Raw genomic sequence first — 17,116 nt, 5'->3', positions numbered from 1 at the left:
GATCAGGTATTCAAGGTAACCGGGTTCAGGATCAGATATTCAGACACACGGAAGCTGAGACGAAACAGCGCCGCACCGGCGCACTTGAGAGTCCTTTAAACGCTCAGTGGCGGGAAGGAGCGCACGCACGCCACGCACGACCACGTGGACGAGCGCGCGTACGAACGCCACTCGCGAACGTGCTCACTAACGCGTAAACGAACGCGCACGCGAACGCGTACGCGAACGCGCAGAAGACACACGCCGACGCCTGTGTGCACGCAGCTGTACCTGTCTATTGCTGGTAAGTTCCTGACACAGTCGTGGAAGCAGCAGAATAGGAGGAAATGCATAAATCAGTGAGAACTGATTCGCCAGGAATAATAAGGCATCTGTTCCACATGAACTTGTTGAACCTGGACGCAAACAGATCTACGCCTGGGATCCCCCATCTTTGGCGCATTGCCAGGAAGATATCAGGGTGAAGGGAACATTCTCCCGGGAACAACTGCTGGCGACTCAAGTAGTCCGGCTCAGAATTTTCTATTTCCGGAATGAAGACTCCATTGCACATAATGTTGCTGGTAACTCAGCTAAATCCTGGCCTACTGATCATGAATAACCTTGAGCACCTGTTTAAATTGGTCTCTCAATGATTGACATACACCAGTTGCTGCTAGCGCAGGTTGAGTCAGAGAATTTTTAACTTTTTGTCTAATAGGAATTCCAACTTCTTATCTGTTGGATCCCTAGGCATATGAGCATTGTCAAGTCAAACTTTCATTCACAGAGGATATAGCAGCGACAATTGCTGGTATCTCCCACTTCTTAGGGAATTTTTCCTCCATGGGATAAAGTGTTATAGGAAGAAAAAAATGCTTATTTGGGTGATCCCACTCAGAATACATAAGCCTTTACAGCAATGAATGGACAGGAAAGGAATGCGCAGCTTGGGAAGGCTTTAGTGAACTCAAACAAAAAGTGGGCATATCAACCGACTCAATGAAGAGCAGCAAAAACGCACCATCAATCTTTCAGATTGTGAAGCTGATCCCCGTAGCTTTGACCCCTCAGAAGAGGAGTCATCAGCCTCTCCATGGTCCCCTGAGGGAAATTCATCTTCTCCCACTCCCAGATGCTCAGTTTGAGGGTCCTGGGTAATGGAAAGGGACCTGTCGCATTTTATCCAGTTCTGGGATGTGATTAAAGACGCTAGCCAATCCTATTATGGCTTGAGGAAAAAACCCTCTCCAGTAATAAAGACAGGGGTTGCTGTATTGAAAACAATTGCAATATTTGATAGACCTGATAGCTCATTCTGACCGGCCTGCCATTGCAGAGATGAGTTTAGGCTGTTTAGCGCTTGAAGGAGTCCCTTTTGAGCCCTTTTTGGGGTGTTTCTACCTCCCCTTCTGACCATAGCCCGATGCACAAATGCAGAGGTACTACCAGAGGAAATCGCATTCACTGCTTGAGCAAATAGTCCAGCAACTGTCGCTGCTTTTTAAAAAAAAAAAAATAAATTTGGTCTTTTTCAAAAAAAATTTTAACAAAAAAAACATTTAGGTACAGTGTTGTATGACCACGCATTTGTCATCAGCGCTGAAAGCTGAAAACTGGTCTGGACAGGAGAGGAGTTTAAGTGCCCAGTAAGCAAGTGGTTGAAAAACCTTCAGGAACTGGGTCCCCTTTTTATCAGGGGATGCGCACTCCTGGACCCGTAATAGCACCCCGCCAGGAAAATCTGGATCCCGGGGTCCATCTCTCAAGAAAGAGAAGCGTTACGGACTAAAACTTGTTTCTTCCGCCACGAGGCCCGGGTACCATTCAATTCGGCCTAAAAAGACATCCAGCTGCATAGCTAGCCCCAGCAAGGAGTGGAGCTCAGCACAGCACATCTTTACTCGTGACCAACACCTTAGACACTGGCAAAAAAACTGAGATACTCCCAGTAGTGGGAGGAGTTATATAGGGAGTGGACTTCCCATCTTAGACCCCTTTCACACCACGCCGCCCATAGCGTCGGCGGTAACACGCCGCTATTTTTAGCAGTGGCCGAGAAAGGGTAAAACCGCCGGCAATATGCCGCAAAAGCAGCGTTTTGCCGGCGGTATTACAGCGCTACCCCATTGATTTCAATGGGGAGCAGCGGTGGAGGAGCGGTAAACACACCACTCCTTCACCACTCCAAAGAAGCTGCTGGCAGGACTTTTCCTGACGTCCTGCCAGCGCACCGCTTCCACACTACAGACAATGGTGCAGCTGTTTTAGGGCGGATTGCAGGCGCTATTTATAACGCTATAGCGCCTGCAAAACGCCCTTGGTGTGAAAGGGGTCTTAGGGTGTGCCAGTGTCCATCACCTGAAGGTGACTACTAACCCACATAGTAATTACTATGGCTCTGTGTCCCGTGATGTACGATTAAAAAATATAAATATTTTTAAAAACTGTAATTTTTGGTTTTGGTTTTCGGTCAAAGTGCATCCTGCCTTTTCGGTTTCGGCACCAAAATTTCCATTCAGTGAACCACATTAACACTGATCTGGGTTATTTTTACCAAAGAAATGTATCAGTATACATTGTAAATTAAACAGTGCGGGTTTTGTATTACTCTAAACCTTATGATACCATGAGTCCTTGAGGTACCAATAGAAATAAAATTAAAAGTCTTCCAATCTATCCTATTTTGATAGGATAGATCATGCAACAATAATCATTTACATTGATTGCAGTATATGTTCTTCAGTTTACTGATTTTTTTCTACCTGGAAACACATATAAATAGGAATGTTTTAGCAATACCAGCGTATGCAAACTCACAGTATAGTTTGCAATAAAGACTGGGTTAAAGTCGCCAATGTATGTCTGACCATTTCACGTCTATGGATAAACAATATGAGAGACAGGTCTTACCTTTGGGTCCAAGTGTCTGGACTTAAACCATGTTCAATGGCTGCATTTTCTGCAGGCAGTCCGAAGGCATCCCAGCCCATTGGGTTAATGACCTGAACAATACAAAAAATGTATAAGACACTTGCTCACCATATTGTATACATGCAAAAAGAGGACACATTGCATCAAGAAGATACAACACTTCCCTACAAAAACCTTTCTAATGGACTGTCTATGTCCTGTGGCTGGATGCATGCTAAACATCACAATCTCTGTCACAGGATTTTAAATATGCTCATCCATGTTGAGCAACATTTCAGCAAGTAATCAATTGATTTTATTCACTCTGTTGAGGTATCAGATAATACTGAACATTTTTAAACTTTCTAAAATGTGATTTCAAAAGACAAACAGATACTGCTGCCCCGAGGTTGCTCCTCAGGACTATTTGTGTATCTATTAAGGGTATATGGGGTAATTTAAAACTGAAATCAAGAAAAAAAAAAAATATATATATATATATATATATATATATATAGCCGGAAGATGGCGGTAGACAAGCCATATTGAAATTTATGGATCTTTATGTGCGGGGGCAGACGAGAGAGGGAAGTAATCCTGACAGTCAACGACTTTTCCAGTGCTATTTTGCCTGCAGTGAACTTACTGCAGCTTTGTTGAAGGATAAGTTCACCTATTAACAAAAAATAATATGCACAATTTTTTGCAGGAAACAAATTGTGCATTTAATAGTTTTTTTAGTTTTTGGTTTGGGAGCATGTAAGGCATTGCACCAGCGATCAGTAGTAGATCGCTGATGAGATTGATGGTCTCCAGCAGACCTGTCAGTGTAGCTGTTAGCTTGTACCTTGTATAAGCAAGCATATACTCACTGACTGGAAGAATGAATGATAACACAGCACTGTGATTGAGTGACGCGGGCACCTGGAGAAGATGCCTGCCCGCTGTCACTGGGGAGGAAGGGTGAATGGCTGCACCTGCTGGAACATGTTACATTTTCCACACTAAATATGGGTGTAACATGATCCAAAAGGTAAACTTATCCTTTAAGCCTAGTACACACAGAAGTCTCTACCAAAAATACTGCTTTTGAAGCAATTGTACGATAATCTGAACATTAGTACACAGCTTTGGAGGGCTGATCATAACAGTTCATCTGAAATTATCTGAAGGGACAAACACGAAAACCTTCCTCCAATGATACCAGAATGTAGGATTTTTGTGTAATCAGTACAGTATTTGTCTAAAAAAAAAAAAAAAATCAGAAGAGCTAGACAACGCATCATTTGCCCAATACTCTCATTGTGTGCAAGGCTTTACTCTGTGCACCTAGCATACATTGAGGAGAAAGGTATTGACATTGTCACAGCTGATAACCCTTTGCCTCTGCCAAGCAAGGAGAAGGGATCTAAGAGGGCACCCTTCATCTACCTACATCTAAAGAAAATGACATTTACTGGATCCCTTTTTTAAGTTACAGCAAGCAAAGTGGAAACCTCTGCAGTCCCTACGATGACTTCACGAGGCAAAGAAGAAGATTACAGCACTTCTAGAGAAATAAGGGAAGGTGGATCAAAAAAAATAAATAAATAAAGAGAATTTTAAATACTTTTCCAAAGTAAACAATGGCTAACACATGTAACAAACATATCCACCAACTGACAGCTGGACCACAGCAAAACACAAGAATCAGAATCTGGTGCCAGCAAGAGGCTTAGTTTTTTCCTATACCCATTATGATTTCCATGAAACAGATCTTCACAAACATAATTTCAACTGAATAAATTAGTACATTTACAAAGTCTACTGCCTTTGCTGTTGTCATGGCAATAAGCTCTAAAGAATAATTTTTTAAAAAGTGTGAACTCTTCCATTTCATACATAAAGAACAGTATTTTGCTTTAACAAAACATTACTAGGCTGTAAGGATCTTTCTTGCCTAAGACAGGTCTTGCTGGCTTCTAGCACCTGTTTTGTCACCCGTTTGAAAAGGGCAGGTGATGTCATGACTTTTACACAAACACAGACGCCAGCTTGGGCTTCTGTGCACATACAAAACAACCAATATTCGAAACTAAACTAAATTAGAGACCATGGACAGTCTATGCTGCTTTTCCAGATCAATATTTGCCTCCATTTGATAAGACAAAAAAACAACCCTAATATCTTTACAGTCTTAAATATTTAATGAAAGATGCAATTCTCTATTAAAGCATTTATTTAATTTACTATAGACTCATATTATGTAGTGCAAAGAGCTTAAAGTGGTTGTAAACCCTATTTTTAAACTTTATGCTACAGGTAAACCTATATTAACCACTTTCAGACCGGACCATTTTGCTGGCTTAAGACCAGACCACTTTTTGCGATTTGGCACTGCGTCAATTTAACTGACAATTGCGCGGTCGTGTGACGTGGCTCCCAAACAAAATTGACGTCCTTTTTTTCCCACAAATAGAGCTTTCTTTTGGTGGTATTTGATCACCCCTGCGGTTTTTATTTTTTGCGCTATAAACAAAAATAGAGTGACAATTTTGAAAAAAACGCATTTTTTACTTTTTGCTATAATAAATATCCCCCAAAAATATATAAAAGAACATTTTTTTCCCTCAGTTTAGGCCGATACGTATGCTCCTACATATTTTTGGTAAAAAAAAAAAAAAATCGCAATAAGTGATTATTGATTGGTTTGCGCAAAAATTATTGTGTTTACAAAATAGGGGATAGTTTTATGGCATTTTTATTAATATATTTTTTTTTACTAGTAATGGCGGCGATCAGCAATTTTTATTGTGACTGTGACATTATGGCGGACACATCGGACATTTTAAAAACATTTTTGGGACCATTGTCATTTATACAGCAATCACTGCTGCCCGAATCTCTAGAATGTTGATGGGCAAGGTCCTTTCGGCCCTGGACCATTTTCCCTGGATAGTCGTTTCTTCCATGACTGCTCCCCAACCTGAAAGGCTTCCAGGTAACTGGCATGAAGGATTTCCCTTTCTGCAGATTCTTGGCTATCCTCCACCAACTGAGGCTCTGGCGCACTTTTGGTGACAGACACATTGGAAAATCTAGCGCTTGGACTTTCTTGTTCCAAGCAGATAGGATACTGTTTTGCAGCAGTCTCGAATGAAACTGAGCATAGGGAACATCTTCGAATGAAGCCACCATCTTTCCCAACAACCTCATGCAAAGGTGAATAGAAGGATCCTTCTTCGCCCTGACCACCTGAGCCAGCTCTTTTATGGAACTGATTTTTGACTGGGGTAAAAACACCCTTTTCTGGACTGTATCTATGATCAGACCCAAGTATTCTAGTCTTCTTAATAGGTTTAAAGAAGATTTCTTTATAAGAAATGTGGAGCAGACCATTTCAGTAAGAGATTGCACCAGCAATTTCTCAGATTGTGAAGCTGAAGCAGGTTCATCCACAGTTGACCTCTCGGAAGAGGAGTCATCAGTCTCTTCACGATCCCCTGAGGGAGATTCATCCTCTCCCTCCCACTGTTACTCTGCTTGAGGGTCCTGGGTGGTAGAGGGGGGCCTAACACACTTTCTCCCATTCTGGGAAGATGCCATTAAAGCTGTTAACCTTTCTTCCAATCCCATCATAGCTTAGGAGAAAACATACTCAGTAATAAAGACAGGGGCTGAAGTGTTGGAAACAGTGGCAACACTTGCCGAACCCGATGGCTCACTCTGACCGACAAACTCCCCCCCACTCAGAGCCCGAGGGTAACACCTTTGGGTTCTTTTTGGGGTGTTTGCACCTCCCCTTCTGACAACCATAGTGCCAAACACAAACACAGATGTTTTGTCATGATCAATAAATCAGCATATTTGTTGGCTGCACATCCCTGATGCAAATCTCCCATTTCAACACATCCCAAAGGTGCTCTATTTGATTGAGATCTGGTGACTGTGGGGGCCACTGGAGTACAGTGAACCCATTGTCATGTTCAAGAAATCAGTTTGAGATGGATTTGAGCTTTGTGACATGGTGTATTATCCTGCTGGAAGTCGCCATCAGAAGATGGGTACATTGTGGTCATAAAAGGATGGACACGGTCAGAAACAATACTCAGGTAGGCCATGGTGTTTAAACAATGCTCAATTGGTACAAAGGGGCCAAAAGTGTGCCAAGAAAATATCCCCTACACTATTACACCACCAGCCTGAACTGTTGATACAGGGCAAGATGGATCCCTGCTTTCATGTTGTTTATGCCAAATTCTGACCCTTCCATCTGAATGTCGCAACTGAAATCGAGACTCAGACCAGGCAACGTGTTTCCAATCTTCTATTGTCCAATTTGGTTAGCCTGTGCAAATTGTAGCCTCGGTCTCCTGTTCTTAGCTGAAAGGAGTGTCACCCGGTGTGGTCTTCTGATGATGTAGCCCATCTGCTTCAAGGTTTACAGATGGTGTTCTGCATACCTTGGTTGTAATGTGAGGTTATTTGAATTACTGTTGCCTTTCTATCATCTCGAACCAGTCTGCCCATTCTCCTCTGACATCAACAAGGCATTTTTGTCCACACAACTGCTGCTCACTGGATATTTTCTCTTTTTTGACCATTCTCTGTAAACCCTAGAGATGATTGTGTGTGAAAATCCCAGGAGATCAGCAGTTTTTGAAATTCTCAGACCATCCCGTCTGGCACCAACAACCATGCCACATTTAGAGTCATTTAAATACCATTCTGATGCTCAATTTACATTCTGATGCTCAATTGAACTTCAGCAAGTTGTCTTCGCCATGTCTAGATGCCTAAATGCATTGAGTTGCTGCCATGTGATTGGCTGCTTAGCAATTTCTGTTACCAAGCAATTAAAGAGGTGTACCCAATCAAGTGGCCGGTGAGTGTATATAGAGACTGAACAGCAGGAACTGAATATATATATATATATATATATATATATATTAGAGCTGCACAACTAATCGTTAAAAGATCGCAATCTCGATTCACCCCCTCTGACAATCTGTATTGCAGTGTTTCCCGATTCTTTCATGTAACAAGTATAGAGAGTTCTCTGCTCACTCTGGCAAGTTTTTAACAACATTGTAACTCTTCCTCTTACATCAAAGGGATAAAACTTCTGTGTGAATATGCAGGAAGTTTAACCACTCAAAGTCTAAACCTTTTTATGACACATGTTTCTTACAGTTAAAATCTGATTTTTTTTGCTAGAAATTTACTTGGAACCCCCAAACATTATATATATTGTTTTAGCAGAGGCCCTAGGGAATAAAATGCAGATTGTTGCAATATTGTATGTCACACTGTATTTGCACAGTGGTCTTTCAAACACATTTTTTGGGGAAAAATACACTTCAATGAATTAAAAAAAAAAAAAGAAACAGTAAAGTTAGCACAAATATTTTGTTTAATGTGAAAGATGATGTTACACCGTGAGAATCGTGATCCATCTTCTAAGCAAAAAAAGATTCTCATTTTAGCCAGAATCGTGCAGCTCTAATTATATATATATATATATATATATATATATATATATATACATATATACATACACACACACTATAAACCTTGTATACAAATCTTGTATAAGCAAAACTTAACTTACATTCAATGTGAAACCCCCTGCAAAACAGATTCCATGCTGAGGATGATTTCCAGAGATACAAATATAAAATAAATCTATTGCAGCAGCCAGCTTGATAGCTCTAACAAAGATAACAAAACTGCCACAATCAGAAAGTTTACAATGCTTCAGGCTAAATTTATCTGCAAGAGCTGACATCGTTTTATCTCATTGTATTTGAACGCTATAGCTATTTCAGCTTTTATTTCTTATTTTATAATCCCAAATGTTCAAGACTGTTTGAAAGCATTACCAGAAACCATTTGAGGACTATTAATTCCTGGCCTATTAGTTTTATGCTATAACAAACGAACTGTAAATCCTTCACCTTGCTGACCATGCCAGCAAAGATTATGTAATGAAGCAATTTCTTAATTTTTTGCTGGCTCTTCGAAAAAAATAACAAAATTAAGCTATTTCTGTTTTGTTAAATCCCTCTTCACCAAATCAGCTTAAAGGTCACAGTACAGTCTCTGAGCTCTTTAATCCCCATCAAATATGACTGAAATTTTGTATAAAATTGGACAACATATGAAAAACTTATTGACAAGTTCAACAGTTTTTATGTAAAAAAAAATGTATGAGCTTCCATCCTGAGCAAAGTATGAAAACAATTTGAAAGAACATACACTATGAGGGTATGAACAGATATTGGCAGATCCTATACCCCAAGTTATGGCACATGCATTCTTATTTTTAATTAATTCAGGAGTCTGCCCACCAACTTTTGGTTGATGCAAATGGGTTGCCAGTTTTTTTTTTTATCTCTCACAGGCTATGGCAGTGCAATCTCTGGACTCAAGTCAAACCATTAGACCTTACATTTTTAAAAAGTAGGTCTAAAACAAAAAAATTTAATATACAATGCCTTGAAAAAGGTATTCATACCCTTTGAAATTTTCCACATTTTCCATGTTACAACCAAAAACGTAAATGTATTTTATTGGGATTTTATGTGACAGACCAACACAAAGTGGCACATAATTGTGAAGTGGAATGAAAATGATAAATGGTTTTCAAAATTCTTTACAAATAAAATATCTGAAAAGTGTGGCGTGCATTTGTATTCAGGCCCCTTTACTCTGATATCCATAACTAAAATCTAGTGGAAGCACATGCCACACGTGTGTAATTTAATCACAGTATAAATACAGCTGTTCTGTGAAGCCCTCAGAGGTTTGTTAAAGAACCTTAGTGAACAAACAGCATCATGAATGCCAAGGAACACACCAGACAGGTCTGGGATAAAGTTGTAGAGAAGTTTGAGGCTGGGTTTACACTTGTATGACACTACAGTCGTACGATTGTGGATCCGACTGTGCCCTGCTACTTGAAGTCTGACATCCATCCGATTTCAATATTAGGGGATCCGACATTTATCCCAACAATGCCAGGCACTTTGTGTCTGGTATAAATCTTTAGGGGAAACTCCATGCCAAATTAAAAAAACAAAAAAAACGCATGAGTTCCCCCTCCAAGACTATACCAGAGCCTTAGGTCTGGCATGGATTTAAAGGGGAACCCCCACCCTGAAAAACAGTGTGGGGTCCACCCCCAAATCAATACCAGACCCTTATCTGAGCACACAGCCTGGCAGGTCAGGAAAAGGGGGGGGACAAGCAAGTCCTCTTCCTGGAACATAGCATGGCCACATGCCCTCAACATGGGGGGGGTGGGTACACCCCCCACTCCAAAGCACTTGTCCCCATATTGATAGGAACAAGGGCCTCTTCCTGACAACCATGGTCTTTGGTTGTCGGGGTCTACGGGCGAGGGACTTAACGGAATCTGGAAGCCCCTTTAACAAGGGGGCCCCCAGATCCCGGCCCCCCACCCTATGTGAATAAGTATTGGTACATCATTCTACCCATACCCATTCACCTAAAAAAAAAAAGTGTGAAAAATAAAACGCAGCGCACAGGTTTTTAAAGTAATTTTTTAAGGCAGCTCCAGCATCTCTTCCAATTTCTTCTCCCCTTTCCGGCTCTTCTCCCTCCTCCGCTGATGTCTTCTAGCCCTCTCCGATTCTTCTCCCTCTGTCTGCTGTCTTCTGCCTCTACCGGGTCTCCTCTCTGCACTCCGCACTCTTCTCCCTCTGTTCTTCAATGTTGGCTCGACGCGTTCTCCAGGTGTAATGCCAGGTCCACCATGTACTATGACTTATAAAGACATGGGGGGGGTCATCTGGTGATGTCATAGAGGCCACACCCCGTATGACGTCACCACCCGGGCAGAAGAACTGTGGGAGCAAACAGGGCAGAGAGGAGACCCGGCAGAGGCAGGAGGCAGAAGACAGCAAGACAGCGGACAGAGGGAGAAGAACTGGAGAGGGCTAGAAGACATCAGCAGAGAAGAACCAGAGAGGGGAGAAGAACCAGCAGGGGCAGAAGGCATCAGCGGAGGAGATAGAAAAGCCAGAGAGGGGAGAATAAATCAGAAGAGATGCCGGAGCTGCCTTAATAAATTATTTTAAAAACCTTTGTACTGCGTTTTATTTTCAACACTTTTTTTAGGTGAATAAATAGGGGTACAATGTACCCCTACTCATTCACATAGGGTGGGGAGCCAGGATCTGGGGGCCCAATTTTTAAATGGGACTTCCAGATTCCTATAAGCCCCCCACCTGCAGACCCTGACAACCACCAGCTAGGGTTATCAGGAAGAGGCCCTTGTCCTCATCAACATGGGGACAAGGTGCTTTGGGGTGGGGGCGCAAGGCCCCCTGCCCCAAAGCACCCACCCCCCATGTTGAGGGCATGAGGCCTGGTACGGTTCAGGAGGGGGGGGCTCGCACATCCCCACCCCCTCTCTTGATCTGCGGGCTGTGTCCTTGGATAAGGGTCTGGTATGGATTTGGGGGGGGGGCAACACGCCATTTTTTTTGGTGTGGGGTTGCCTTTCAAGATCTTCAGAGCATAAGTCGCATGCCTAAGTTGGATCAGTAAAGACAGTGATCCGACTTTGATCTGACTTCAGTCATATTCAATGGGCTGAAGTAGGATCAAAGTCGGACAAAAGTAGTGCAGGGAGCATTTTCAAAGTCGGAAGGAATTGTGTCGGACCAGTTAAGACGGCTCTCATAGGGAAAAATTGACTTGCACATGTCATGTGCATTAGCTCCAAAAGTAGGAGCATTTGTCATACTAGTGTGAACCCAGCCTGAAACAGGGTTAGGGTATAAAAAAATATCCCAAGCTTTGAACATCTAATGGAGCACTGTTCAAACCATCATTTGAAAATGGAAGAGTACGGCACAACTGAAAACCTACAAAGACATGGCCATCCACCTAAACTGAAAGGTTGGGCAAGGAGAGCATTAACCAGAGAAGCAGCCAAGAGGCCCATGGTAATTCTGGAGAGTTGTAGAGATCCACAGCTCAGGTGGGAGAAACTGTCCACAGTCATGCATTTATCATTTTCCTTCCACTTCACAATTATTTGTCACTTTGCGTTGGTCTATTACATAAAATCTCAATAAAATATATTTGTGTTTCTGGTTGTAACATGAGAAAATGTGGAAAATGTCAAGGGACTGTATTGCAACTTACAAGTCCTAAGATGTTGTGTCTGCATTGGCACACAATCCATAAGAGCATCAAGACTGAGGAAAGAGACTCTGCTGTGAAGAGAGGAAAAGCCAGAAAATGTGCTAGGTAATCTCTTTGCTAGAGTACATAAAGTTGGTCAAATATGTTACAATCTAACTGTAAAGTCACTGCACACTCTATTCTTTAAGACTACCGAAACAATCAAATGTGAGGGCCTACCAAAGTAATCCCTTCGCTTAGGGCCAATCAGTTGGGTTCTCATACTTTATAGCTAATGCATGTGTGACCAGCTTATGAAGTAAAATAAACCCCCATCTATGACTTTCATATAACTTTTGGGTAGACTGACAATTTAAAAGTAGAGTGCTAAGAGCAGTTAGGTAAACTTTCATTAATCTATGCATGAAACTGTTTTCTAATTTGCTGTGATGAGTACATGAGAATAAAGTTGATCCTCTGGTCATATGGCAGGTTTTGCTGGTGAAAAGCTGATAAAATAAAACGAGGATAGGTATTAGAAGTAAAAAGAAGTGAGCTAATTTTACTCATTTATAGAAAGGCTCAATTACAACTCATCCCCGGTTGGCCCCAATTACTTAACCAAGTCTTTAGTCAAATGACATATCAAGCTCCAGGTCTTCCTTCTTCTGGCCTGCAGTGTGGGAGGGTCCAGTCTGTAGTGCCTGACACAGTGTAGATAATTGCCAGCACTCCACAAATCTTCCAATTCAGTCCAAAGACTTCTTCAATGATATATGATCACATAAAAAAGTTTCAGAGTCACACAGGACCCCTTCATTATTCATGATACAGCCTCCAGCTGGTGGTTGCTGCAGCACCCAGTATTCTAGAGCTTTCTCTAGGAACGTGTGTGATGGGTATATAGATGGCATGTGGATGCTGGTCAAATGCTATCAAAAAGGTCCAGCACAAGGACAGAAGTCCTTATAGAGTCAGTCTTCAAGCATGACATAACAATGAGGGGCAAACACAAGATCAGTTGACTATGCAGTGGAGATTACTTAATTGCACTGTCCTCACTAACGATGGAGGCTCTGTCACGAACCAAAATTAGCTTTCCGTTCTGTGCTTATGTGTCAGTAATATTGATACAACAGTAGTGAGGTGGGAATACAGCATGATTTTTAACTAACTCTTTTAATAATTCTTATTGCAGATTTTTAAGCTCAACACGTAAACAATGTCAAAATAAATGTCAAGAAGAGGATGCACCTTTCTAGATAATCGATGGCCATATCGTAACAACCAAAGTACATATTAAGGCAAGAAAATCAGGCCTAACGTGCAAGCTCTAGCTAGTAGAGCGGCCTTCCGTCTAGGGCAAGGGGCCCTAAGTATCAGCAACCTATTACATAAAAGCCAGGGAATGGAAAAAGTCATGAAGTAACATTACGATAAACCCATAGGTTGCAAATATCTCAAGTACATGGAGAGGTAGGGTAACATTGTCCAGGATTAGTCCCAGTGCCTCATAACGTGATACCTTACACCTTAGGAGATATTAGGATTGGGGAGGCCTTATGGTCCCCATTAGCATCCTCATAAAAATTTGTAAAGCATAACAAAAACAATAATGGAAAGGAAGAAATAGGAAGAAGAAAAGAAGGAAAATTAGGGGAGAAAGCCAGAATTAGTCCCCCCAGCCCAAGCCTCCACCCAGAAGGCGTCCCAGTGTCCAGGGAGCTTGAAGATATGCAATCCAAGGGTTCCACACTTTTTCAAATCGAAGCTTGTTTATCTCTACGGTTACTGGTCAGTTGTTCATTAATCATAATCAAGAATATTTTGTGTTTCGCCTGAGTGAATTTAACTAACTTCTAATGCACTCAAGGCATTATTCTGTTACCTTTTTTAACAGTTTGTCTTATTTGTACATCAGCAGTCCTCCCAGATTCCCAAAGACATAAGACGTGCTTGGAGATCTAATAGGTTCGGTCATTTAGAACTTTTTAGACTGGATTTGGTCTTTAAATAAAATCTTCCTACCATCGGTTCCCTTAAAAACTTGCAAGGTTTTCCAAACGACAGCTGAAACGTTTTATTGGACTCTGTTTGCCACTGCCCCTCAGTATGAGCTTCAGGTTTTCATTAAGCAATGTAAATTATCCTTTGTTAAACCCTTAAGACGCCATGAGAATTGTTCCTCTATGCCCACACAATAATTATTTGGATTTTTGTGTTTAGTAAAACATTCTGTATGAACAGTCATTTTCTTTTTTATATCTAAATCCAGCTGTTTTACATAACACCACAAAGGTTAGCATCGAAAAGTGGAAAAATTATACAGGAATTTTAAACTGAAAAGACCTTTTATTGCCCATACAAATGAATGTTGATATCATTCCTGGGGTTCCTATCCTGCCTTTTCTTGTCCACCACAAGCAGAATTGTAGTTTTAATTCTTTTTTAGTGTGCTAAACAATAAAATACAGAGCATGCACATAGGATGATGTTTAATTTACCCACCTTTATGACCAAGCCTTTTTCACGATACAGCACTGCGTTACTTTAAAGCGGAGGTCCACCCTAAAGTGGACCTTCCACTCATTGGAATCATCCCCCCCTCCGGCGCCACAATTGGCACCTTTCAGGGGGGAGGGGGGTGCAGGTACCTGTACAGTACAGGTATCTGCACCCACTTCCGGGATAGCTCTCTGCGGAAAGGGGCGTAGATTACGCCCCTTTCCGAAAGTCCCCCGCTGCCTGCTGGGAAACACACAGATCCCAGAGGCAGCGGGTCCATCCTTATTGCGCAGCGCGACTCGCGCATGCGCAGTAGGGAACCGGGAAATGAAGCCGAAAGGCTCCACTTCCTGATTCCCATACCCAAGATGGCGGCGGCAGCACCCGAGAGACGATTGAGAGATCGGCTTCGGGTGCCGACATCGCGGGCGCGCTGGACAGGTAAGTGCCACTATTTTAAAAGTCAGCAGCTGCAGTATTTGTAGCTGCTGGCTTTTAAAAAAAAAAAAAAAAAAACGCGGACTCCCTCTTTAACTGACAATTGTGCAGTCATACAGCGCTGTACCCAAATAAAAATTTTTATGTCATTTTTTTTCCCCACAAATAGAGCTTTCATTTGGTGGTATTTGATCACCACTGTGTTTGTGATTGTTTGCACTATAAACAAAAAAAAAAAACTATAAAACGTATCCAATAAAAAAAAAAAAAAAAAATACATTTCTTCATAAATTTAGGCCACACATTTCTGCTACATATTTTGGTAAAAAAATCCCAATAAACTACTGGATGTATACTGGGTTTTGTACATAATTTTTTTTATACTAGTAATGGCGGCGCTCAGCGACTTATAGTGGGACTGCGCTAATGCTGCGGACAATCAGACACCAACTGACACTTTTGATACTTTATGGGATCAATATGCACTGTCACTGTACTAATGACACTAGCTGGGAAGGGATTAAACATCTAGAGCGATCAAAGGGTTAACTGTGTGCCTAGCCAGTGTTTTTGTGTAGTGTGTGCTGTTTTTAGTAAGGGAAGGGGTGGACACAAAATACACCCCCCCCCACTCAGAACGGAGCTCTGCCTTGTTTACATAGGCAGAGTCTCGCTCTGTGTCTCTGCCCGATGATCGGCGGGGTGCCAGCGGAAATCCAGTGCCCAGAAACCGCAGATCAGCTTCTGCCGTGAATAATCACAGCAGAAGCGGCGCATGCACACCCCTTATAGGCAGAATTGCGGAATCACATTATATATATATATATATATATATATATATATATATATATATATATATATACATATACATATACACACACATGTAAATCTGCTAGGAGGCGGTCAGTAAGTGGCAAAAGAAAATGTATGTAAAAACGCAGTGGTGTGATCCAGACATACTGAACACAAGGCATTTTGGATTGTCATGCGATAGGGCTGTGCTGGAATAGCCACTCAATGCATCTGGTGTAAATATACGCATAAAAAACTCCTTCAGATCCGCGCTATAGCCGAATGAAGGACTACAGTGCAGATCTGCTTTGTCAATGAGACTTGAGTGATCACAGATTGGATTAAGGGGTCGATCCCGACCCCTTACCACGTGATCAGCTGTCAGCCAATAACAGCTGATCAGGTGATGTAAACAGAGAATCGGTAATGGGGTTTTTTCTCTTCTCATGCTGACAGCTTATATCCTGAAAAAATGATGTCATCATCACCAAACATCTTTTCAATTGAAGGAATAAGAAGTGCCCAAAATCTCAATATAAACTTATTTGAAATTTATTGAAGATTTAATGACTGTCATCTCCCCCGTACCTTTACCTGGCATGCAACTCCATATCAACAATGATTGTGGAAATTTGCATGTTTTCTTCAGGCAGTCATCTTCATACATTTCATTGGAACGGCACCAAACAAAATTATTAGCATCATCACCCTGCCCAATGCAGATTCGTAATTCATCACTGAATATAACTTTCATGAGGCCTGAAAATGCTGGGACAGTACAAAATACCCCACAATGACCCATTTTGGAAAAGTAGTCATTAAAGGTATTTAGTAAGATGCATGGCAAGTTTTTTTGACTTTTTTGTCACAATTATTTGGAAAATGAAGAAATTTTTTTTTAAAACATACTATCACCAGTGCAGTATAGCGTTATCATACAAATGGTGTGGATATGATCTGACTGGTGACAGTATGTAAAAAAATAAATTAAAAAAACTGACTTTTTTTTATAGATTTTTTTTATTACATTTTTTTTTCCCAATTTATTTTTTTTCTAACACACTGTGACCAGAGCAATACATTGTTACCATAATAATACTGTAACTACTCTGGAGAAGTGATCAGGAATTTTTTATTTTTTTACACATTAAGATTGCTTATAGCAGTGAATTACATTTCTATAAGCAAGCATTTTACTGAACAAAATCGATTCATTCAGTTTGTTTTGTTGTGATTGTCCAGAGCTAATCACATAGTACAGACGGGCTGTGATTGGTCCTGTTTGTACCATGTGAACACTGTGACCAATCACAGCTAGCAACACAATTGTATACAACGGATGGCATGAAAGGAA

At 41.3% G+C, this 17,116-nt stretch overlaps 1 protein-coding gene across 2 annotated transcripts in view; it reads right to left on the bottom strand.

Annotated features, from left to right (window-relative positions):
* LARS2 (leucyl-tRNA synthetase 2, mitochondrial) overlaps positions 1-17,116 on the bottom strand; it is a 319,881-nt gene that overhangs the window by 256,674 nt on the left and 46,091 nt on the right. For both annotated transcript variants that reach the window (XM_077491589.1, XM_077491590.1), the window contains exon 4: positions 2,893-2,984. In XM_077491589.1, coding sequence (XP_077347715.1) covers positions 2,893-2,984 — 92 coding nt within the window. The remainder of the gene's footprint in view (positions 1-2,892; positions 2,985-17,116) is intronic.

This window comes from Lithobates pipiens, unplaced genomic scaffold (genome assembly GCF_037356315.1).
Source record: "Lithobates pipiens isolate NorthernLeopardFrog02 unplaced genomic scaffold, aLitPip1_a1.2 Scaffold_19, whole genome shotgun sequence".
Taxonomy (NCBI): domain Eukaryota; kingdom Metazoa; phylum Chordata; class Amphibia; order Anura; family Ranidae; genus Lithobates; species Lithobates pipiens.
Note: the sequence above shows the minus strand (reverse complement) of the source record. Positions and strands in the feature narration are given on the sequence as shown.